Source organism: Myotis yumanensis, unplaced genomic scaffold (assembly GCF_028538775.1).
Source record: "Myotis yumanensis isolate MYYU_CA2020_CCGP unplaced genomic scaffold, mMyoYum1.0.hap1 SCAF_1, whole genome shotgun sequence".
NCBI lineage: Eukaryota > Metazoa > Chordata > Mammalia > Chiroptera > Vespertilionidae > Myotis > Myotis yumanensis.
In genome coordinates this window covers 81,268,507-81,291,379 of record NW_027223752.1, presented here as the reverse complement: position 1 = coordinate 81,291,379, position 22,873 = coordinate 81,268,507, and the positions used below count along the sequence as shown (strand labels likewise).

The window sequence follows — 22,873 nt, the reverse complement described above, 5'->3', positions numbered from 1 at the left end:
TGATGTAGGCCTGTGTGTTTATTTTTTTGCCTTTATTACCCTTACCCTAGGAGACGTATTGGCAAAAACATTGCTACGAGAGATGTCAGAGGTTTTACTGCCTGTGTCTCCTAGGATTTTTATGTGTTGTTTTTTTTAACTTACATTTAAGTCTTTTATCCATTTTGAGTCCAGATCATCTGAGGTCTGTGCTCCAGGAATGTTGCTTGTGGGTTATGTGCACCCCCAGGTGTAGTTGTGTCTTGTTGACAGTATTCCATTTTTTGACTATGCCATAATTTGTTTAACCAATTCTCTAGTCTTCTTCCACAAGTAATGTTAGTAGGGTAATATTTTTGGAGTGGAATTGCTGGATCAAAGGATATTGTCAAATTTTCTTCTATAGAGGTCATGCCCATGTATACTCTCACTAACAGTGTATGAATTCCTGTGCACCTATGGGGTTGCTGGTTTGATTCCCAGTCAGGGCACATGCCCTCATTGTGGGCTCAATCCCCCATAGGGGGCATTCAGGAGGCAGCCGATCGATGTTGCACTCCCACATCAATGTTTCTCTCTCTCTCCCTTTCTCTCTAAGAATCAACTTAAAAATCTTTAAAAAATAAAATGAGATCCCTATAAAAAAAATTCTTTATTCTTAGGAAACGTATCATGTAGTATTTTCTGCATCAGTTTTTTTCTTTAAATATATATATTTTTATTTTAGAAAGGGAGGGAAAGGGAGATATAGAAACATCAATGATGATAGAGGATCATTGACTGGCTGCCTCCTACATGCCCCTTACTGGGGATGGAGCCTGCAACCAGGGTATGTCCCCTGATTGGGAATGGGAACTGTGACCTCCGGTTCATAGATTGACAGTCAACCACCAAGCCACACTGGCTGGGCTGCATCAGTTTTATTATTTGTCTCAACCTTGTTTATAATGGATTATATAGAAATGTGTCTCTGTTTTACTATTAAATCTTCAATCCTTTTGTAATTTTTTTCTTTCATCCTAGATGCTAGCCATTTGTTTTCAATCCCATTTATAAAATATCTACTTTTTCCTCACTGATTAGAAGTGTTATTTTTATCATGTTCTTAATCCACATAAATATTTTAGTCTAATTTGGGCACTACTTAATTAACCTATTTATCTCTCCTTGGAAAGGTAACAAGCTTTGTTATTAGTATAGCTTTATATTGTCCTTAATATGTGCTAAGGCCCCTTATTTACTTTTTCATATTTTTCCTGCTTACTCTTAAATGTTTATTTCTCCATTTGAATTTCAGAATCAACTTGTCTCATTAAAAATTTTATTAATCTTGTTTTGTCAAATTTATATTAGGGAGAATTAAGTGTTCTTTTTCCAGAATAGTATGTATTACTATTTATTCAAGTCTTCTCTGTGTCTTCCTATAATGTTTTAAAGTTTTCATCGTATAGATTTTATGTATTTTTGCTAAATTTTATCCTGTAGATAATCTTTCTTTCATAGATTCATTATATTTTCTGGTTGTGTCTATGTAGGAATGCTATTAATGGACGCAGACAACAGGGGATGAGGTTGAGGGCAGGATTGGGGGGATGGGGGGTAATGGAAGGATAAGGACACATTTGTAATACCTTAATCAATAAAGGGGAAAAAAAAGTTTAGTTTTACTTAGATCTTAAAGTTTTGGATCCTATTATTTCCCAGTTAAATAAAATCCCAAAACTCCAAAGTAAAAAAAAAAAAAATTGATTTTATGCCAAGCAAGTTTGCTCAATTTCAGAAGTTCTGCTTATAGTAACTCATTTGATTCATTTGTGTTTTCAGGTGATAGAATTATGATTTAAAAATAATACTTTTATTTCTCCACATTTATTTAATTGTTTGTTTGTTGTTAATCCTCACCCCAGGATATTTTTCCATTGGTTTTTAGAGAGAGTGGAAGAGAGGGGGAGAGAAAGAGAGAAAAACTTCGATGTGAGAGAGACATCAATTGGTTGCCTTTCGCACATGCCCAGATCAGGGCAGTGGATCAAGCCTGCCACCGAGGTATGTGCCCTTGACTGGAATCGAACCCACAACCCTTTAGTCCTCAGGCCAACGCTCTATCCATTGAGCCAAACTAGCTTAGGGCCCCCTTTTCTTCTTCTTTTTTTTTTTAAAATATATTTTTATTGATTTTTTTTACAGAGAGGAAGGGAGAGGGATAGGGAGTTAGAAACATCGATGAGAGAGAAACATCGATCAGCTGCCTCCTGCACACTCCCCACTGGGGATGTGCCCGCAACCCAGGTACATGCCCTTGACTGGAATCAAACCCGGGACCCTTGAGTCCGCAGGCCGACGCTCTATCCACTGAGCCAAACCGTCAGGGCTCTTCTTTTTTTAATTCTCACCCAAGGAGTGAGGATATTTTTTTCATTGATTTTTAGAGTACAATGGAAGGAGGGAAGAGAGAGCGACACACACATCTATCTCCGTGAGAGAGGCACATTGATTGCCTCCCACACGTGCCTCACTAAGGGGAGGATCAGGTCTGCAACCCAGGTACATGCCCTTCACCGGGAATCAAACCCACAACTCTCCTCTGCATGGGCTGATGCTCTAACCACTGAGAAAACCAGCCAGAGCAATTTTTCCCAGTTTTTTGTTTGTTTGTTTTTTTTATCATGATCTTTCAAGAATTGCTTAAATTATTTAATTTAAATTTTTTTTTTATCTCCTGGCTGGCGTGGCTCAGTGGTTGAACATCAACCTATAAACCAGGAGGTCACAGTTCAGTTTCCGGTCAGGGCACATACCTGGTTTGTGGGCTTGATCCCCAGTGGGGAGCATGCAGGAGGCAGCTGATCAATGATTCTTCCTCATCATTGATGTTTCTCTCTCTCCCTCTCCCTTTCTCTCTGAAATCAATAAAAAATATTTTTAAAATTTTTTTTATCAACCACTTGAAAGAATATGGTCAATCTAAAATATATTGATATGGAGAACACATCTAAGAAACATTGTTAACTAGAAAAATAAACAGAAGAACAATACATATGATTCTATTTAATAAAACAAAAACACTTTAAAATTAAAACTAAGAAACAAGATATTCCTTTTGTATCGTTGCACATCAGGGTTGTTCCTGGCATGAAGTACATTATACCCTGCAGACTAAGAGTCCTGTTTCATTTCCCAAAGCATTTTGCCAGTAATTCCCAGGTTTCTTTCACTTTGATTCTGGTTCTTCGATAAAGCAATTCAGCAAAATATTATACTATATTCAGTACACAGAACAAAATTCATGGTTTGACAAATAAGCTTTTTATCTTCCTTTGGTTTGATTTTTTTCATGGGATTTTGAAGTCAAATCTAAGTATGACAATGGGCAAATCATTTTAAAGGTAATTTAATAATTTTTGCCTTTATAGAAGAGACGCTCAAACCGTCAAGTTAAGCGAAAAAAATATACAGAGGATCTGGATATAAAGATCACAGATGATGAAGAAGAAGAAGAAGTAGATGTAACTGGTCCAATAAAAACTGAGCCTATCCTTCCTGAACCAGTGCAGGAACCAGATGGCGAGACTTTGCCTTCCATGCAGTTCTTTGTGGTAAGCTGTCTACTTAAGCGGTGTGTCAGGTTTGTCTTGGTGCTTGCTCACACTCTCTATTGACTGCACCTTCTGCTACAGGAGAATCCCAGTGAAGAAGATGCAGCCATTGTGGACAAAGTGCTTTCTATGCGGATTGTGAAGAAGGAGGTGAGGCCTCTATCTTCTTTTTTTTTTTTTTGTAATTAAGTTTATTGGGTTATAACAATGTATAAATTTCAGGTGTACCGTTCTATAATCTGTATATTGCATCATCCATACATTGTATTATATGCTCAACACCCAAAGTCTAGTCTCCTTCTATCTCTATATACTTGACCCACTTCACCCTCTTCAACCTCTCCCTATGCCCTTCTCTTCTGGTAACTACCATACTGTTGTCTGTGTCTATGAATTTATTTGTTGCTTTCTATTTCATATCCCACATATGAGGATCTTGCCCTTTTCTATCTGACTTATTTCGCTTTGCATGATACTCTCCAAATCTATGTTATCCCATATGGAAGCCTCTATCTGTCAACAGTACTACATTCACAGGCTTTATTTAATGAGCACCTTTGGATGTCAGGATAATTGCTACAGTGTTGTTACAAGAGATGATTGAGGAATGTTAGTTCGAAAATAGGAACTGTCTTATTGCCTCTTCTTTTGCTTCTCTGTTTATAATGGGTAAAGGCTTATTTTTTCCTATCACGCCTTTAGTATTGAAGTACCAGGTTAATTTTTTAATCCCTCAGTCAATAATATATTCTGGGAGCATTGATAGGAAGTTCTACCATGTATGTTTAAAATTAAAGGTTCTTTCTTTAACCAAGTCTTAATAACTGTAAATTTTTTCTTCTCAGCTTCCTTCTGGACAATATACTGAAGCTGAAGAATTCTTTGTCAAGTATAAGAACTAGTATGTGATCTTTGCAAAAAGCTTTTTACCCCAAACTCCACAGGGTTGTAAAAAGTTCTCCTGTATAGTCTATCCTGGGTGGGAATGTGTCTCTTTTTTATAGTCTCCTAGCCCAAATTATTTTTAGTGAGGAAAAGTGGCTATTCAGAGAGAAGTTTAGGAATTGACATGACTCTTACGGTTTCCCGGCAGGAAGGTGGGATGAGGGTGGTTTCTGATCCTCTATACCTTATTCTAACATTAAGACCTTGATACTCAAAGTGTAATCCATGGATCAGCAGAATTAGCATCATTTGGGTGCTTGTTAGAAATGGGAACTTTTAAGCCCGCTCCAGACCAGGTGGTTTGTGTTCTGCAAATGCAAGTTTAAGAGCATATCTCTGATTTAAGCTTGTAGTCATTATGTCTGCTTCTTGCTAATCCCCAAATCTCAAAAAACAGCCTGTCAGTTCCCCTTTCTTGCACGATGATTGACTATTTCCATCCCTTTCAGTTCCTATCTGCACTGTGAATGGGCTACCATTTCCCAACTAGAGAAAGATAAGAGGATCCATCAAAAACTAAAGCGCTTCAAAACCAAAATGGCTCAGATGAGACACTTCTTCCATGAGGTAATTAGGAATAGGTATTGCCTACTTATTTTATAGAAACATAAATTACTGGGGTTATCAGCTTTGACTGGTTCTTTAAAAGACTTACAGTTGCTTTGTATACATGAGTATATGCATTGGATTTTGAACTTTCCTTAATTTTCCCATGCAGAGTTTGGCCAGGTCTAAATATGGTCTTCTAATTATAGGGTATTTTAATATTGACTTGCTCAGTAGTCATGAAGTATTTTCAACACGGATGATAAACCGCCCCTGGTCTACTTGAGGCATTCTTATATCTATAATGCCGGTCTTCGGCAGTTGATGGTATCGGTAGCAGTAAGCAACCATATCGTTAAGAGACTGCATTTATTTTCTCACTTTTCTTATCCAGTATAACTAGAAATAGTGATAAAGGAACTTTAATTTCCCATGTATAGTGTTACTGCTAAACACTGGAGCATGCGTAAGGGTCTCTTTAGCCATATTTAGCTCTCCGTTTTGCTTTGAAAGTTTTTGTACATATCCCTTTGCCAAACTGGGATTTTTCATCTTTATATAGTTATATAGAGTACTAAGTGCCTTGAGAGAAAGAATTATTTTTCCCAAAGCTTCTGAGAGGTAAAGGGGATAAGGTCCAGTAAAAAAAAGATTGAGAGACGAAATAATGTGTAGCTTCAGCTAAAAAACAGTTCTGACTGAATATGTCTGATGAAGTTAACTTTATACCACCAGGTTTGCCCATAAATGAATTATTTTCCACATTACCTAGGGCAAGTAGGACCATGCAGGCTTTATAATTTCTTTTTACATGAAAATAATAATAATTGGGTTGCGTTTTTCATCCATGTTCTTTTAAAGCCTAATTTGTGAAATGTACAATGGAGCTAATCCCATTCCAGCTGGTGTTAGATGTACAGTTTGTGACCATTGAACCGAGCTCTACTAACTCAGATGCCATTTAAATCTGCCTTTTATAGGTAGGCGTTTAATCAGATTAGTCATTCATTTATTCATCATTTATTATGTGCTATTCACTATGGTAGACAAACCAGGCAAGGTCTGTGTTTGCATGTACCTCACTGTCTGGGGAGGGAGATTAAAAAATAACTCAAGTTGTGGTAAGTGCTAGGAAATAAAGAAGGAGGTGATGAAATGGAGATACCATGTATTTAGAATTCTTAGAAAGTTCAAGAAGGAAGGAGAACAGAAAAATAGGTGCAGGGGGATGTGGAGTCAAAAGAAGTCTTTTTAAGCTGTCAAATAGAACATATTTGTGTGTTTATGGGAATGATACAGTAGAGAGAGATTCCTAAAAAGTTGAGAAGGGATTAAACCAAAGCATATATGGAGAGAATGGCCTGTGTTAGGGAGAAAAGACACTTTATTGGTAATAGGCAAGAAGATGTATGCAGACACAGGTAGGTTTATAAGATTTGATATGAAAATGTGGAACTTCCTTTTGATCTTATTGTTGGGTTTCCTAACTTCTCTAGGATGAAGAGCCCTTCAATCCAGACTACGTAGAGGTAGACAGGATATTGGATGAATCTCACAGTATTGATAAGGACAATGGGGAGGTAAGTTGGGTCATGGAGGAACGTGAAAGGCCTCTTAAAGATTTCTGCTGGTCTGCTTGTCCTTTGTTTATTTTTCAGAAAAATCCCTTAGATGGAAAAGGTATTTCACATTTTTTCAGAGGGATTCTTAGAATGATATTGGGAAGGAAAGGGAGTAAAGAGAGAGACTAAAAGGAAAGATTTCCATAAAGTTACTAGTAAACATACATTTTAAGTACTAGGAGCTATGTTTACAAGTATTCATTAACCTTGTTCTCATTTTCTCAGATTTTATATGGGAGACCCTCAACATTCACTGTGGGTGAGAGGTCAGGGGGAAGGATACTTCACAGATATCTAAATTTATGAATTAAAGATACTTGTACAGGCTAATAGCTTTTTCTGTGTTGTTGAGAGAGTTATTTATTTCCTGAGCTTACCATCAGTTAAATGCATTTTCATTTGTTATTAAAACAGACCTACTGCATTTGAATCTGTCCCTTTAAAATGATGGTGGAGTCCCACTTCCACAGATTCATATTTGGTAGGTTTAAGATGGGATACAGTGATCTGTATTTTTAAGTTGGTTCTCCAATGGGTTCTCATGTATAGCTTGATTTGGGAATCACTGCACTAAAGCTTTCTTAGATTGGGGAGCAGATTTTAAATATGCTAAAACACTTGCTAATATAGATTTATAAATCACCTTTTTCATTTTTCCAAAAAAGAGTCATAGAGATTTAAGCCACCATTGAATTCAGCATTCTCTCATTTAATTTATTTTAAACTTATTTAGGCTGTGACTAACCACTTCCTTATAACTTCATTTTCTTTTCACTTTAAGTAGTAGTTGTTGGTTTGGCTTTGTAGGTCCATATTTCATAAAATTTTTATCACATCTGACATTTATTAGTTACACAGAGATGAGTAGAAAACAACAGAATCTTGGTAAGTTATCAGTACTGAGTGGTGAACTGGGCTCATCCTTATAGAACCTAAAAGTCAGAGTCTTCCCACTATAAAATACAAAGTTTATTTTATAAGCCTTCAGGGTCATTTAGGTAGACCATAGATATCTAAGGCCTATTACAATTCCATATGTCTTTAAATCATAACAAGCATTTCTGGGATCACATATATTCTGCTTTTTTGGGTTGGAGTGGGAGTTACTGTTTTTTATTTTGAGGAGGTGAGTGGGAACAGACCAATTATCAAAACAGGTTAGTTATTACTATCCTAGTGACTGGTTTCGCGCGAGACCTGGGACTCCTCCCCTTATCCCCCCTTCCTCCTCCGCCACGGGACAGCCCCCGAGTCCTGGAGTGCCACCCCGATGCCCCGCATCCGAGCTGTGTGCAGCAGCCACCTGGTCCCACCCCTGTGGCATGCATGTGGGACTGCAGAAACACCAGCAGAAGCTGCATGAAGCAGCCACCGGAACTCCTGTGCCCCCGTGAGGCCACGGGAACCCCAGTGGAAGCTGCTGCCAGCCTCACCCCCGCTGTGCGTGCCACCATCTTGTGGCGGTGTTGTGGTGTGAGGGTCAATTTGCATATTACCTCTTTATTATATAGGCTTTTCAGGAGGTTGACCTTCTCAGCCTTGTTCTCTGCCACTATACTTACCCTTCCAAAGTAATTGGCTTTTGATTACATGCCTTTGTAATGTGTTGCGATGAGCATGACAGATGTAAATGTTTTAATATGCTGGTACTGTAATTTATGCTCCCAGTATTGAATAATAGCATTCTTTGTACCCATTATTCTCCTCTCCAAAGTCATTTTAATTTATCATCCTTTTTACATTACCTCATAGTAGAAATAAATCTACCTATATAAAACCCTAATATGCAAATTGACTAAACGACAGAATGACCTGTCGCTATGATGTGCACTGACCACCAGGGGGCAGACGCTCAACACAGAGCTGCACCCAGCCCATAGGCCCCAACTGACGGCGGCAGGGGGTGGCACCAGGCCAGCCAAGGTGGGAGCAAGCAAGCCCCCCCGACCCCCAGTTGCCCTGCCAGTCGCCTCGTGGGGCCGGCGAGCGGGCAGCACCAGGCCAGCCAAGGCAAGTGCGAGTGGTATCCCCCATCACTCCACCAGTCGCCCAACCGATTGGCCCTGATCGCCGGCCAGGCCTAGGGACCATACCCATCCACAAATTTCATGCTCCAGGCCTCTAGTATTACAATAAGTATTAAAGTCCATGGATAAGTAAGTTATGATGTTGGAAATATGTGACCTGGACAAGTGGCTTTACATATAAAATGACCTGTGAGCCCTAGCCAGTTTGGCTCAGCAGAAAGAGTGTCGACTGGGGACTGAAGGGTTCTGGGTTCGATTGCAGTCAAGGGCATGTACCTAGGTTGCAGGCTTGATCCCCAGTCCTGGTTAAGGCATGTGTGAAGACAACCAATCGGTATGTCTCTCTTACATCAATGTTTCTCTCTCTGTCTCTCTCTCCCTTCCATTCTCTCTCAAAACCAATGGGAAAATATCCTCAGGTGAGGATTTAAAAAAAAAGAAAAGAAAATGACCCGTGAGTCAGTACAATAAAGAAAAAGGTATAAGAGCAACTAGATTAACTCTAGGGATCCTTGTTCTGTGACTGGAAATATCTTTCTGCCTGTTTTCATAAATTGGTAATTAGAGGCCTCTGTTGATTATGCTAGGCCCTTCTTGCTTCATATAAGCCAAAAATGGAAATGCAATTTAAGAAGTGATCATTGTGAGTCACAAGGATACGAGCCGCTTACCATTGGTCACTGCCCCTTCCCTTGCAGTGGAATGCATATATAAAGCATAATACTGTAGTTGGAGCTTCAGCATTTCTTCTTCCTCTTCATTATTATCTCTCTTCCGTGATAGCTCTCTAGTTATGTCCTAGCTTTCTGAAGTTCTCAAGGCAATCTCTTTTCTATCGTATGACTGCTCTTTGAAGTAGCATCTGCACTCAGAGAGGTGCAAGAGCTCAGAAGCCCACTGATTTCACCCTGCTTTGCTCCTATGGGTTTAGGCTGTTCCTGCTTCTAAAAGTAGCTTGGCTACTACTGTGTCAAATTTAGTGCCAGGAGAATAGTATGGAATAGAGCCATATCTTTTAATTTCAACCTAATTTCAACACAATATATAGCAAAATAGATTTTTTTCTCCTGTCTTGGTTGATCAGCATGTTTCAGTGCTTATTGTTTTAGAAACTACTATACTTACCTGTTTTAGAAACAGATTCTAATAAATTGTATGGAAGAATGATCAAAGCCATCAGCAGGTGAGAATGTATTTTCTGCCTGACTTTTACAGCATCTTTTTAAGGTATTGACATTTTGTGATCTGCTTCTATAGTCAAATTCTTATCTTTTTACAACAGCAGATAACAGAGAATCAGTGTATAAAGGCTTTGGCTTCTTCTCTTCTAGCCTGTAATTTACTACCTGGTGAAATGGTGCTCTCTGCCCTATGAGGATAGTACATGGGAGCTGAAAGAGGATGTTGATGAGGGCAAGATTCGAGAATTTAAACGCATCCAGTCAAGGCACCCAGAACTCAAAAGGGTGGTAAGTACATTTGCATTTAGACTAGAGTATAAAGTCCATATAGGCAATGGCTTAATTTTTCTCCTATAGAAGTTTATATTGTTTTAGCTTATTATGAAAAATTTCAAAAGAGTTGAAAAAATAATATACCCATCACCCAACTTTAATAATTACACATAGCCAATCTTGTTTCATTTATATCTCTACTCACTCACTTCCCTGTTTCCCAGATTGTTTTAAAGCAAATCCCAGATTTCTATATTTCATTTGCAAATATTTCACTGTTTATACCTAAAGATAAGTAATACCATTATTATCCCTGAAAAAATTTAACCATTCCTAAATATCATCAAATAACCAGTCACTATATATATATATATTTCCCTGCTTCTCTTCTAATTTTTGTTAAGTTGAGTTCAACTATAAATAAGGTCCATATATTATTATTAGTTAATATGTCTCTCTTGATTTCCTTTCCCTCCTTTGCCATTTTCTCTGGAAGAAACCAGGCGCTTTGTTCTCTAGGATTTTCCATAGTCTGAAGTTTGCCAATTCCCCTTGGAACCTTTTAACATGTTCTCTGTCCCTTGTATTTCACATAATGGTTGCATGTAGGGCAGCACTATGCATTAACATTAGTACATTTGAGAGCTCTGCTGTCCACTGTAGTAACCACTTGGCACATTTCAAATAATCAATAGTTACATGTGGCTAATAATAAAACATTTACCATTGTAGGTAGTTCCATTTGATGTCACTATTCTAGAGGCTTCACCAAATGGGGGAGGCAGGCCACTAAATCTACTTATAGGTGGTTCTTTTAGGTTGTCTTTTGTGATATTATCAGCCATTTAGCATCATTGCCTAGATCCATTCTTTAAGGGTTTTTAAATGATGATATTTTAATTCTATCATTCTACATTTTATTAGCCAGAATCTTCTATACAAAGAAATATGTTTCACTTACTGTTTGGTTATCTTGAGGTACAGATGGTATAGGAGAGGAGGATAAATACTTCATTGTTTTCCAAATAATGAAGTAGTTTCTTCTCATCAGCATCCTCCAAAGATGACCAGTGGGATTTTCCTTCTTTAAAAAGTGTCATTATGAACTCATGAATTTGAATATATTTAACATGTTTTAATCCAAAGAATTGTGATTTTTAATGGACTTCAACAACTAGAACTACCTAGTAAGTTTGCATAATTTTGTTAATGTCTCCATCCCATTTATTCAAATTTTCTATTTTTAAGAATCGTCCACAGGCAAGTGCCTGGAAGAAGTTGGAGCTGTCACATGAGTATAAAAACAGAAACCAGCTACGGGAATATCAGTTGGAAGGGGTCAATTGGCTGCTCTTTAATTGGTATAACAGGTAAAGAAAAGAATGGGTCTATAGATGGAGGCTTAGTTTGGGTGTGTTTTTTTTCTGTTTAAACAGGTTTTTTTTACACACTTTTAAAAAGATGATATCTTTTGACATGCTTTTCATTTTCCATGATAAATCTGCAGGCAGAATTGCATCCTGGCTGATGAGATGGGATTGGGCAAAACTATTCAGTCCATTGCCTTCTTGCAGGAGGTATATAATGTAGGCATCCATGGTCCCTTCCTGGTCATTGCCCCACTGTCCACAATTACTAACTGGGAGCGAGAATTCAATACATGGACGGAGATGAACACTATTGTGTACCATGGCAGTCTGGCCAGCCGGCAGATGATTCAGCAATATGAAATGTACTGCAAAGATTCACGGGTGAGTTGTAGTTCATGGAAATGTTACACTTTAGTGAGTAGGGCAAGGTGCCTGGTATTTTAGAGGCTTTTCATATGAATAAGAGACTTTGCTGAGGCTCTAATTTAAGGCATTTGAATCTAGATTGTGCAGGGCATGATTTTGACTTTGCTATTTTAACCCAGTGGACATTTTGAACCAGAGGAAGTCCTGACTTTACTTATGAATACATATATTTTAAATAGAATTTTACCAGAATTGATGAGTTTTCATCAAGAAATTATTTTCCAGAATGAAATTCATTTAGCCATTTTAATTCCTTGATCCATACATTAGTGAGAAGCCATTTTCTTTTTCTTTTAAGTCTATTAAAATTTACATGAAGATTAGTTCCTTCTATGTAAATCTGAAAATAAAAATTTGAATAATCTAGTCTTAACATCAGATTTTACAAATTGTTTTATAGAAAAATCATTACTGTGATTTTTAGTTCTACCAATCCAAATTTATTCAAGTTACATTTTTCTGCTCTTAATTTTATTGAGATGATTCTATTCTTCTGTTCATTTTTAGACAGTAGCCAGTATTATCACATACTATATTAGTGACTTTAATTTTTAGTTTTATCTTGTATGTTTTAGTAATACTCAACATGTGTGGACTTCAATGTTAACCACCAAAAGATCTAGGGCTGAGATACATGAGCTAGGTATACTACAGAGTTGAAAATGTCCAGCTTTATTCATAAGGCCTATTATTTTTCTAAGGAGCTGAATATGTTGAATGATAGGCACATTGGGTGATTTGGCACTATTTATCAGGAAGATAAACAGCAGCTGAAGAGGCTGATGGTGCAATTTTATTGCCTATTAAGCCTACCTGAATATAGAAAAGAAAATGTATACTTCAAAAGAGCTCCTTATTTAGGTACTTTTCTGATTTACAACCTTCATGCTTAGGGGCGCCTCATCCCAGGTGCATACAAGTTTGATGCCCTTATCACCACTTTTGAGATGATATTGTCAGACTGTCCTGAGCTTCGTGAGATTGAATGGCGCTGTGTTATCATTGATGAGGCCCATCGACTAAAGAACCGTAATTGCAAGCTGCTTGATAGTCTCAAGCACATGGACCTGGTGAGTTCCTCACACTGACTTGTGGGCAGAGACACCTGGAATTAAAATAAGCCTTAATTCCTGTAGAATTAATAAACTCCTAATTTAATAGAGAAAAGAACAGGATCTTGATATTGGGTGGTGTCTAGTCTATGGGAATGGTAACCTTAAAGTCATAAAAATTTTAGAATTGGAAGGCAACTGTGGGTTAGTGGTTCTCAACCAGTAGAGAGGTGGAATACTATTATTAGATACCTAATACTGCACAACAAAATACCCCAAAACTTAGTGGCTTAAAACAGTAACTATATTTTTCATGATTCTCTGGCTCAGCAAGTTGGGCTGAGCTCAGCTGGGCCATTTCTTTTGGTGGTCTTACCTGGAGTCAGTAATGCAGCTGCAGCTAGCAGTCAGTGCTGGTTGTTGGGTGGGGTGCCTGGGTCATCTTCCAAATGGCCTGTTATCCTCCAGTTGGCCAGACTTTGCTTCTTTAAATGGTAGCATCAGGGCAGTATTCCAAGAGGGCAAAGGCAGAAGCTGCAATGCCTTTGAGGTATAGACTCTGAAACTCAACACGATATTACTCTGCTACATTTTCTTTTTCAGAGCAAGTCACAGGCAAGCCCAGATTCAAGGGGTGAACCTTGATAGGAGGAACTACAAAGAACTAATGGCTATATTTAATCCGACACCTTCCCTAAAAGAGGACATATTAGTATATAGGAGTTGAGTGTGGAGAAGCATATGTAATTGCAAAAAAGGCCATTCTGAATATTTCTCTGTTTATAATCATAATAATTAAGTTAATTCAAAAATGTTGAGTAATATCAAAGGTTTTCTTAAATGTTTTGTGTTTATCAAAAGAGGGAGCAAGTGAAATAAAAGTTAAGAGAGTAATCTGTTCCATTCCCATAATTTTACAGATAAAGAAAGTAAAGCTAAAGTTATATGCTTGAGAGAAAATCCCAAAAGACCTTTGTATTTTTGAGTCTTCTCAATCTTCTGTTTTCTCCATTTCTAGGAACACAAAGTACTACTCACAGGAACACCACTGCAAAATACTGTGGAGGAGCTGTTTAGCTTGCTTCATTTCTTGGAACCATCACAGTTCCCCTCGGAATCAGAATTCCTCAAGGATTTTGGGGATCTCAAGACAGAGGAACAGGTAGGATGACTGTATCTGATGAGGTGCTAAGTTCAGACAAAAAAGGTAAAGTTTGTACTAAACAGGCATCTATTTCCATAGGTATCAAGGATCTTTCCGAACTTCGTATAAATTTGTGCCTAAATCGTGTAGCGTTGTCCAAAATCTACATTTTTCAGATACTGGAAAGCTCTCATTGTATTTCTTAATGTTTCCACATACTGTGAGAATGTCCTCATGTTAGTGATTTCATTTCTCTCTGTTTCAGGTTCAAAAGCTACAGGCCATTCTCAAGCCAATGATGCTGAGAAGACTGAAAGAGGATGTTGAAAAAAACCTGGCACCCAAACAGGAAACTATTATTGAAGTAGAGCTGACCAACATCCAGAAGAAATACTACCGGGCTATTTTGGAGAAAAATTTCTCCTTTCTTTCCAAAGGGGCAGGTCACACTAACATGCCTAATCTACTCAACACAATGATGGAGTTGCGCAAATGCTGCAACCATCCCTATCTCATTAATGGTGAGGAAATTTCTGGAAAATACCTGCCATTCTTTTTTTTTTTTTTTTTTAAAGAAAAACTGATATACCCTTCAAATGGAGAGCAAGACAAGACTGAGTTTAGCATAGTACTTAAGAGTGTGGGTTTTAGCTCTGGCTGGTTTGGCTCAGTGGATAGAGTGTCAGCCTGTGGACTGATGGGTCCCAGGTTCGATTCTGATTAAGGGCACTTCACATGTCTGGGTTGTGGGCTCGATCCCCAGTGGGGGGCGTGCGGGAGGCGGCCGATAAATGGTTCTCTCTCATCATTATTGTTGTTTCTATCTCTCTCTCCCTCTCCCTCTCTGAAATCAATAAAAATATATTTTAAAAGAGTGTGGGTTTTATGCCGAAGCCGGTTTGGCTCAGTGGATAGAGCATCGGCCTGCGGACTGAAGGGTCCCGGGTTCGATTCCGGTCAAGGGCATGTACCTGGGTTGCGGGCACATCCCCAGTGGGGGATGTGCAGGAGGCAGCTGATCGATGTTTCTCTCTCATCGATGTTTCTGACTCTCTATCTCTCTCCCTTCCTCTCTGTAAAAAATCAATAAAATATATTTAAAAAAAAAAAAAAAAAAAGAGTGTGGGTTTTAGAGCCAAACAGTCTGGATTTCACTTTTTTTAAAACATTTTTATTGTGTTTTTTTGTTTTTAGAGAGAGAGGAAGGAAAAGGGAGAGAGAAACATCGATGAGAGAGAACATCAATTGGCTGCCTCCTGCATGCCCCTTACCGGGGATCCCGTCCACAGCCCAGGCATGTGCCCGGACAGGGAATCGAACTCTCGACCTCTTGATGGGTTGACGCTCAGTACCTGAGCACACCACCAGCTGGGCAGTACCTTCCCTTTCTATATTTCATGTTTTACTTTCTAAATTGTATTCCCTAGGAACAATTGGTACATTGACTGATTCAGCCTAATTTGGGAGTGGAGGGGAGGGAATTTTCCTTTTGAAATAATTCTTATGTGAAATATCTTTTTTTTAATGTTTATTGTTGACAGTATTACAGATGTACCCTGTTTTTCCCCCATTAATCCCCTTCACTCCATTCCCATTATGTGAAATATCTTTCTCTATTTTTTCTACCTGCTTGATTCTACATAAACCTCTAAAATTAATTAGGATTTGCTGTTTTGAATTTCATGAATAATCATTCAAGTCATTCTGTTCTCTGGTTAATGTCATTATTGCTACTCCATTTTGCTGTTTTTATTTTCAATGCAAGTAGGGTGGTAATAGTGTTTTGAATGTCTTTGTCCACACATTAACATATTTTTTACCCAATTAATAATTTTAAGCCTTACTTGAAATATTTTAATACAGTTGAAGATGATTAGAATTTCAGGAGTGCTGAAATTCTGTCTGTGTGATATGTTGATCTCAAGTCAGATTACTCTTTTCTCCTTTATCTCAGTTAAATAAACTATAGCCTTAGTATGTTTTTCTGGACCTTGCCATCAAGTTTGATTTTTCTTTTGACAGGTGCAGAAGAAAAAATTCTAACAGAATTTCGAGAAGCTTGCCATATTATACCTCATGACTTCCACTTGCAGGCCATGGTCCGTTCAGCTGGCAAATTGGTTCTTATTGACAAATTACTTCCAAAACTTAAAGCTGGTGGCCATAAGGTTCTGATCTTCTCCCAGATGGTACGCTGCCTAGATATCCTAGAGGATTATCTAATCCAGAGGAGGTGAGCAAAGAGTCATTCCTTGCCTTATGTTTACTGTATCATCATAAAGCTGCAAAAAAGTAGTAGGACCCGAGTTTAATTTGATCAGGACTGGGCTAGGAGAAGTATTTAAGACTCTGATTCTCAACTTTCTGTCAACTAGAGACGTGGAAGTACTGGTATTGACCCTACTCTGCTTTTTTTAATCTATTTTCTTTGCTTATTCAATTAAATTTTTTTTCCCTGTGACTCCCAAACAGGTACTTATATGAGCGTATTGATGGGCGAGTTAGAGGGAACCTTCGACAGGCTGCTATTGACCGCTTCAGCAAGCCTGACTCAGACCGCTTTGTCTTCTTGCTATGCACCCGGGCTGGTGGACTTGGTATTAATCTCACAGCTGCTGATACCTGCATCATCTTTGATTCAGACTGGAATCCACAAAATGACCTGCAGGTAAAAGAAATTATTGTTTTAGGGACTAACTACCTAACTTGGGAAGTTTTTCAGTGGGATCAGGGTCTCTTAGAAACTTGTACTTCGGAGAGTATGTAACTGTTTACTTAGTAAGGGTGGCAGTCTAGATCAGAGGTCACCAAACTCTTTCATGCAAGGACCGGATAGTAAATGTTTTAGGCTTTGCGGAACATATAGTTACTTTTTGTTTTAATGTGTTTTTATTGATTTTTAGAAAGAGGGAGGGATAGAGAGAGAGAAACATCAATGAGCGAGAGACATCATTGATTGGCTGCCTCCTGCACACCCCCTGCTGGGGATTGAGCCCACAACCCATGCATATGTCCTGACCAGTAATCAAACCAGTGAACTCTTGGTTCCTGGGTCGACATTCAACCACTGAGCCACACCGGCCAGGCCAGAACACATAGCTTCTACTCTTAGAACACAAAAGCAGACATAGACAATATGTAAATGGATGGGTAGGGGTATATTCCAGTAAAACTTTATTTATAGAAACAGGGTGTCCATACAGACCATAGTTTGCTGACCCCTGGTCTGCATGACGGGGCAATAATTTCATCTTGAAATATACTTTTGATTTTGAGTTGATCTCATGGCTGCTTTATAGATGTGAATTGGTATTTTTAATCAGCATCCCCATCTCCCATTTTAAGTTATCTTTCCCTTTTCTTCCATTTTTTTATATCCAGGCCCAGGCACGATGTCATCGAATTGGGCAGAGCAAAGCTGTGAAGGTGTACCGTCTCATCACTCGGAATTCTTATGAGAGAGAAATGTTTGATAAAGCTAGCCTCAAGTTGGGATTGGATAAGGCTGTGCTGCAGTCAATGAGTGGTCGGGATGGCAACATTACTGGAGTGAGTTCTCTTGGTTTATTGATAATGTTTGTACCAGGTCATAGAGATAGAGAGACAAAGAACTATTTTTGCATTGGAATCTGACCACCTTATTTGGATTTTCAATTTTTATTTCTTTTTTAATTTTTTTAATTTTTAGAGAGAGAGAGGAAGGGAGGGAGAAACATTGATGTGTGAGCAAAACATTGGCTGCCTCCTGTATGCCCCCTACCAGGAATCGAACCAGCAACCTTTATAATTCTTAAAATATAACAAACTAAAATATTATGATATCATTAGATAATGTTATCTTGGTCGTCTTTTCATCTTTCTGTTGGATTTTGTAGATCCAGCAATTTTCCAAGAAGGAAATTGAAGACCTCTTACGAAAAGGAGCATATGCAGCCATAATGGAGGAAGATGATGAAGGCTCTAAGTTTTGTGAAGAGGACATTGACCAGATCTTGTTAAGACGAACCACAACCATCACCATTGAGTCTGAAGGAAAGGGTTCTACCTTTGCCAAGGTATGTTCTATCTGTGCCGGAGGCTAGACAAGCAGAGATAGACACAAGAATCTCTAGGCAGGGGTGGGTATATATTTAACTTTTATTAGCATTTATTTTATGCTGATTTTACTCCTGGGCCAAAAGTTTTTGTTTCTTCAGGAATATCTTTTTCTTCTGTGCAACCTCCTCTTCTGGTTTAGGAATAGCCTGCTCTTTTTCAGTGAGGATCACCTCAGTGTGGCAAGCGGAGCTCATGTGTGGGTTAATCCACCCATGAGCTCTGTAAGTTCTGTGCTGCACCTAGGGAGTTTTGTTCACCTGGAGGTGCTCAATGACCAGAAAATATACATCTAAACCCTTAAGTTCAGCATTACTCTCTGCATTTTTAAGCATGTGCAGCAAAATTCAGTACTCTGTTTTGGCCACTGACCCTGTGTTCAACCCCACTATTTGGCCTGGACACACCTACCAACTCCAGTATTTGTAACGACAAAGGGGCACACATTGCTTCTGTAAAGTGGCATCCTTCAGATACTTGGTAGCTTTTAGGATATGTGTACCCTTGATGGCCTGGACAGTTTCACAAGTGTTCTTAAAATGAACGTGAAGATTTGAACCTCTTGGTTTGCATGATTTTGTGGGGTTTTCTGGGACAAGTGAATAGCGAACCATTTTCAGAAGTCACCTCAGGCTGCTTTTAGGACAAGCTAAATAAATATATGTTGTAAAAGCAGTTAACTGGTTTCCCATTGCTCAGAAAAGTAGTATAGTCGACTTTACTCTATTCTTTTGTTCCTCACCAGGCAAGCTTTGTTGCTTCTGAAAATAGAACAGATATTTCTTTGGATGACCCCAACTTTTGGCAAAAGTGGGCCAAAAAGGCTGATCTAGACATGGATCTACTCAATAGCAAGGTGAGCTGCCTTTTCCTTTAGGGAGGAAATATTACAGAAGACACAGTACTCTCGGGAATCTTCATAGCTGCTCAGTTTCTTAGATGCTGACCTTGGTTTATAATAGTGTATTATATACAAAGGCTCTTGTAAAAACTTTCTACATAGTAGGCCCCAGAAAACTTCTTAGATACCTACCACTTCTTTTATTTCCTGAATCCCTGTAGATTATTTAGCATGTCCTAAAAAAATCTCTCTGTGAGTATTTACAAACGTTACCTCCAAGGCTATTTCAATCCATAATTGTCTTAATGCCTTTCTCATGATCATATCATGAAGAGTTACATCTCTTTCTATTCTTTGCATAGAACAACTTGGTGATTGACACACCTAGAGTACGAAAACAAACCCGCCACTTTAGCACTCTGAAGGATGACGACCTGGTAGAATTCTCTGATTTGGAAAGTGAAGATGACGAGCGGCCACGCTCTCGCCGGCATGACCGTCACCACACCTATGGACGCACTGACTGCTTTCGGGTGGAAAAGCACCTATTGGTATATGGGTAAGAACCCACCTTGCCATCAGAGTATGTGCATCTCCATCTTGATAGGCACCCTGTTTGCCATTCACGTTGGAGATTTCAAATGGGACAATAGGACAAACTTTATTTATTCTGTTACCATGTTTTCCCAAGATCTTTTTATCTACCACATTTTTGGGATATGTGATTCTGGGGACTGGGGAATGTTATTGAATTAGAGTCCCCAGGAATATGCTAATTAGGCATTACGACCAAGCGCATCACAACGAGATCAGGGCAGCAAGCTATGGTTGGGAGGAGGGTAAGGGGAGCTACAGGAGAACAGGGCAGTGGGCAGAGAGCTATCGGAGGGTGGGGCAGCGGGTGGAGAGCTACAGGAGGGCGGCAGCGACTTACTGGCGCACGGATTCGTGCGCAGGGCTACTAGTATATTAATATAATTTCCTTTTTGTTCTTCTAGTTGGGGACGGTGGCGAGATATCTTATCTCATGGACGCTTTAAGCGACGTATGACTGAGCGAGATGTGGAGACAATTTGCCGGGCCATCCTCGTGTACTGTCTTTTACACTATCGTGGGGATGAAAATATCAAAGGCTTTATTTGGGACTTGATTAGCCCTGCTGAAAATGGCAAGACAAAAGAATTGCAGAATCATTCTGGTAATTACCAACTCTTTACTTTTCATCTTTCTTTAGGTTATCTAATCCTTTTCAGGTCCAAGGAGTTTTCTCAATCCAAGTCTTCAATGTTTCCCCTTCTCCAGGTCTATCTATCCCTGTGCCTCGTGGTCGCAAGGGAAAAAAGGTAAAGTCACAAAGCACTTTTGATATCCATAAGGCAGATTGGATCCGGAAATACAACCCTGACACTCTGTTCCAAGATGAAAGTTATAAGAAACACTTGAAACATCAGTGTAACAAGTAAGGATGGAATTTGACCAAGACTAAAATGTTTTCCACCTCAAACTTTCTCTACACTATTATTGAGCCAGCTCTTCCTCTCTTCTTTGTAGGGTGCTGTTACGGGTACGAATGCTATACTATCTGAGGCAGGAGGTGATTGGAGACCAGGCAGAGAAGGTGTTAGGGGGTGCCATTGCCAGGTAAAGTTTTTCTGTAGTTTTCTTGCCATGCCTTATTGAAGAAAAGATTGTTTTATTTATTTAATTTTATATTATATTTATACTGGATAATTAAAATCTATCTAGTAGGTCTTTAGTTCTGTATCTGATACCAGCAGAAGGAAGTAGACAGCTGCATGAGCATTTAAATTAATGGATAAAAGAAGATTCTTGTAGTACTCTCTCCAAGGATTATTATTTTAATTTCCTGCATTGCTGTACTGACTCTGCCCTCTTACACCTTTTTTTCCCCCAAAGGAAAATGTTTACTATAAAAATTCAAGATTCACATTATGATAAATGGTAAATGAAATATCCTCTTGATAAGAGTTCAACTTTTACATTTTTTTTTTTCTAGTCCTCCCGCACCTTTTCCTGTCCGTGGTTACATTGGTAGATTCCCTCCTTCACAAGTTAGGATTATCATTACAAATTTTAATACACACTTTAAACTTTACCAACGTCTAGGTTATATTTGTAATCTTCCTTTACCTTCATTCCCAAGTATACTTTTAGTTGTCCATGTTCTTAGAAAGACATGTGGCATTTTATTTTTCAGTTTTCTGTTGATTTTTGGTGTTGTCCTCTTATACCTTTAGTGAGATTGACATATGGTTCCCAGTAGTGGATCAGCTGGAGGTTCCAACAACATGGTGGGACAGTGAGGCTGACAAGTCCCTGCTCATTGGCGTGTTTAAGCATGGTAGGTACCTTCTTTTAGTCTGTTCCTTTCCTGTTGTAGATTTATATCCACAGATAGAACATTTAGCAAGATGCTCATGACTAATAACTGACTTCTGTGATTGATCTTCAATAAACTTACGTTTGAATGGGAAACTAGTTCTTAAACATTCAGAGCTGAGTAGCTATCCCTATAAATAGATGTTTAAGAAAGACCATATGGATAGTTAAATCCCAATGTAGGGAGTCTTACATCTGTTCTCTAATGATTGTTACCAATCTCTATGTTGTGGCATCTAAGTTAAGGTTCCACAAATCAGGGGAGGTCGTATATGCTCACTATCGTAAAATGTACTTAATTTGTATGACTTTACTGTGGCTTGCTGAAAGTGTTCTCTAACATCCATTTTTCTAAATGTTCAGCAGTCACTCCGAACCTTTATTAAAATAGGATGTTATAGAAGTAGAATACTTTCTACTTCTGATGTGTGTGTAAACAATAGTGTTTGAGTGAAATAAAAAGGGGGGGGGGGGGTGTGAGAGAAAATACTTTCTCTTCATGTTTGCCTAATGACAAATCCTAGGCATTAAAAGCATTGAGCGCTGAATTCCAGCCCACTGACTTGGTGAATTGGAATATTATTTCTTTTTTTTAAATATTTTTCTTGCCCTGGCTGGTGTGGCTCAGTTGGTTGGGCATCTCCCCGTGCACCCAAAGATTGTTGGTTTGATTCCCTGTCAGGACACGTGCCCTGGTTGTGGGATCAATCCCCAGTAGGAGGCATGCAGGAGGCAGCTGAACAATGTTTCTCTTCTCTCTCTCTCTCTCTCTCTCTCTCTCTCTCTCTCTGTCTCTCTCCCCCCCTCCCCCTCTCCCTCCCCCGACCTCCCACCTTCCTCTCTAAAAATCCATTTTTAATAATAAAATACTTCTGTTTACTTTTATAAAATAAAAGTAATGGCACTGATCCACATGTTTTTGAGAAGTTTAATGGGATAAGAAAAAGTGTGAGCATTTGTAATTTTGGGCTTACTTGTGAGACACATAGGTTTAGAAGAGTATAAACATCCTAAAGTGTGAGCATTCATTCATTTACCGTTCATGAAAAGTTCAGTCTGTTTGCAGGTACAAGTTTTTAATCCTTCGTTTGAAAATGTGTGACTTTTCCCTAAATTTTTTTACTTTTTTAGTTTCCCCATCTATGTAGTAAAAATAATAGGAAGGCTACCAATTAAATGGCTGTCCCTATAAATAGATGTGCAAGAAAGACCAGATGGATAGTTAAATCCCAATGTAGGGAGTCTTCCATCTGTTCTCTAATAATTGTTACCAATCTGTATGTTGTGCCATCTAAGTTACATGTATAAAAATTGATTAAATTCCTATTTTTAATAACTAGTATTAAAGCTCTTTATAACTCTAAATTGCTATAGAA

General features: G+C 38.6%; 1 protein-coding gene across 2 annotated transcripts in view; it reads left to right on the top strand.

Annotated features, from left to right (window-relative positions):
* CHD8 (chromodomain helicase DNA binding protein 8) overlaps window positions 1-22,873 on the top strand; it is a 63,364-nt gene that overhangs the window by 30,212 nt on the left and 10,279 nt on the right. The window contains exons 6-26 of one of the 2 annotated variants that reach the window (XM_070426205.1): window positions 3,393-3,575; window positions 3,657-3,725; window positions 4,421-4,476; window positions 4,970-5,087; window positions 6,563-6,646; window positions 10,047-10,184; window positions 11,418-11,539; window positions 11,677-11,920; window positions 12,859-13,035; window positions 14,036-14,179; window positions 14,427-14,682; window positions 16,184-16,394; window positions 16,634-16,829; window positions 17,543-17,710; window positions 18,037-18,216; window positions 19,002-19,112; window positions 19,460-19,656; window positions 20,096-20,295; window positions 20,400-20,556; window positions 20,649-20,738; window positions 21,356-21,459. In XM_070426205.1, the coding sequence (XP_070282306.1) occupies window positions 3,393-3,575; window positions 3,657-3,725; window positions 4,421-4,476; window positions 4,970-5,087; window positions 6,563-6,646; window positions 10,047-10,184; window positions 11,418-11,539; window positions 11,677-11,920; window positions 12,859-13,035; window positions 14,036-14,179; window positions 14,427-14,682; window positions 16,184-16,394; window positions 16,634-16,829; window positions 17,543-17,710; window positions 18,037-18,216; window positions 19,002-19,112; window positions 19,460-19,656; window positions 20,096-20,295; window positions 20,400-20,556; window positions 20,649-20,738; window positions 21,356-21,459 (3,205 nt within the window). Of the gene's footprint in view, window positions 1-3,392; window positions 3,576-3,656; window positions 3,726-4,420; window positions 4,477-4,969; window positions 5,088-6,562; window positions 6,647-10,046; window positions 10,185-11,417; window positions 11,540-11,676; window positions 11,921-12,858; window positions 13,036-14,035; window positions 14,180-14,426; window positions 14,683-16,183; window positions 16,395-16,633; window positions 16,830-17,542; window positions 17,711-18,036; window positions 18,217-19,001; window positions 19,113-19,459; window positions 19,657-20,095; window positions 20,296-20,375; window positions 20,557-20,648; window positions 20,739-21,355; window positions 21,460-22,873 lie in introns of both variants that reach the window. The other variant, XM_070426197.1, reaches the window with a different exon arrangement.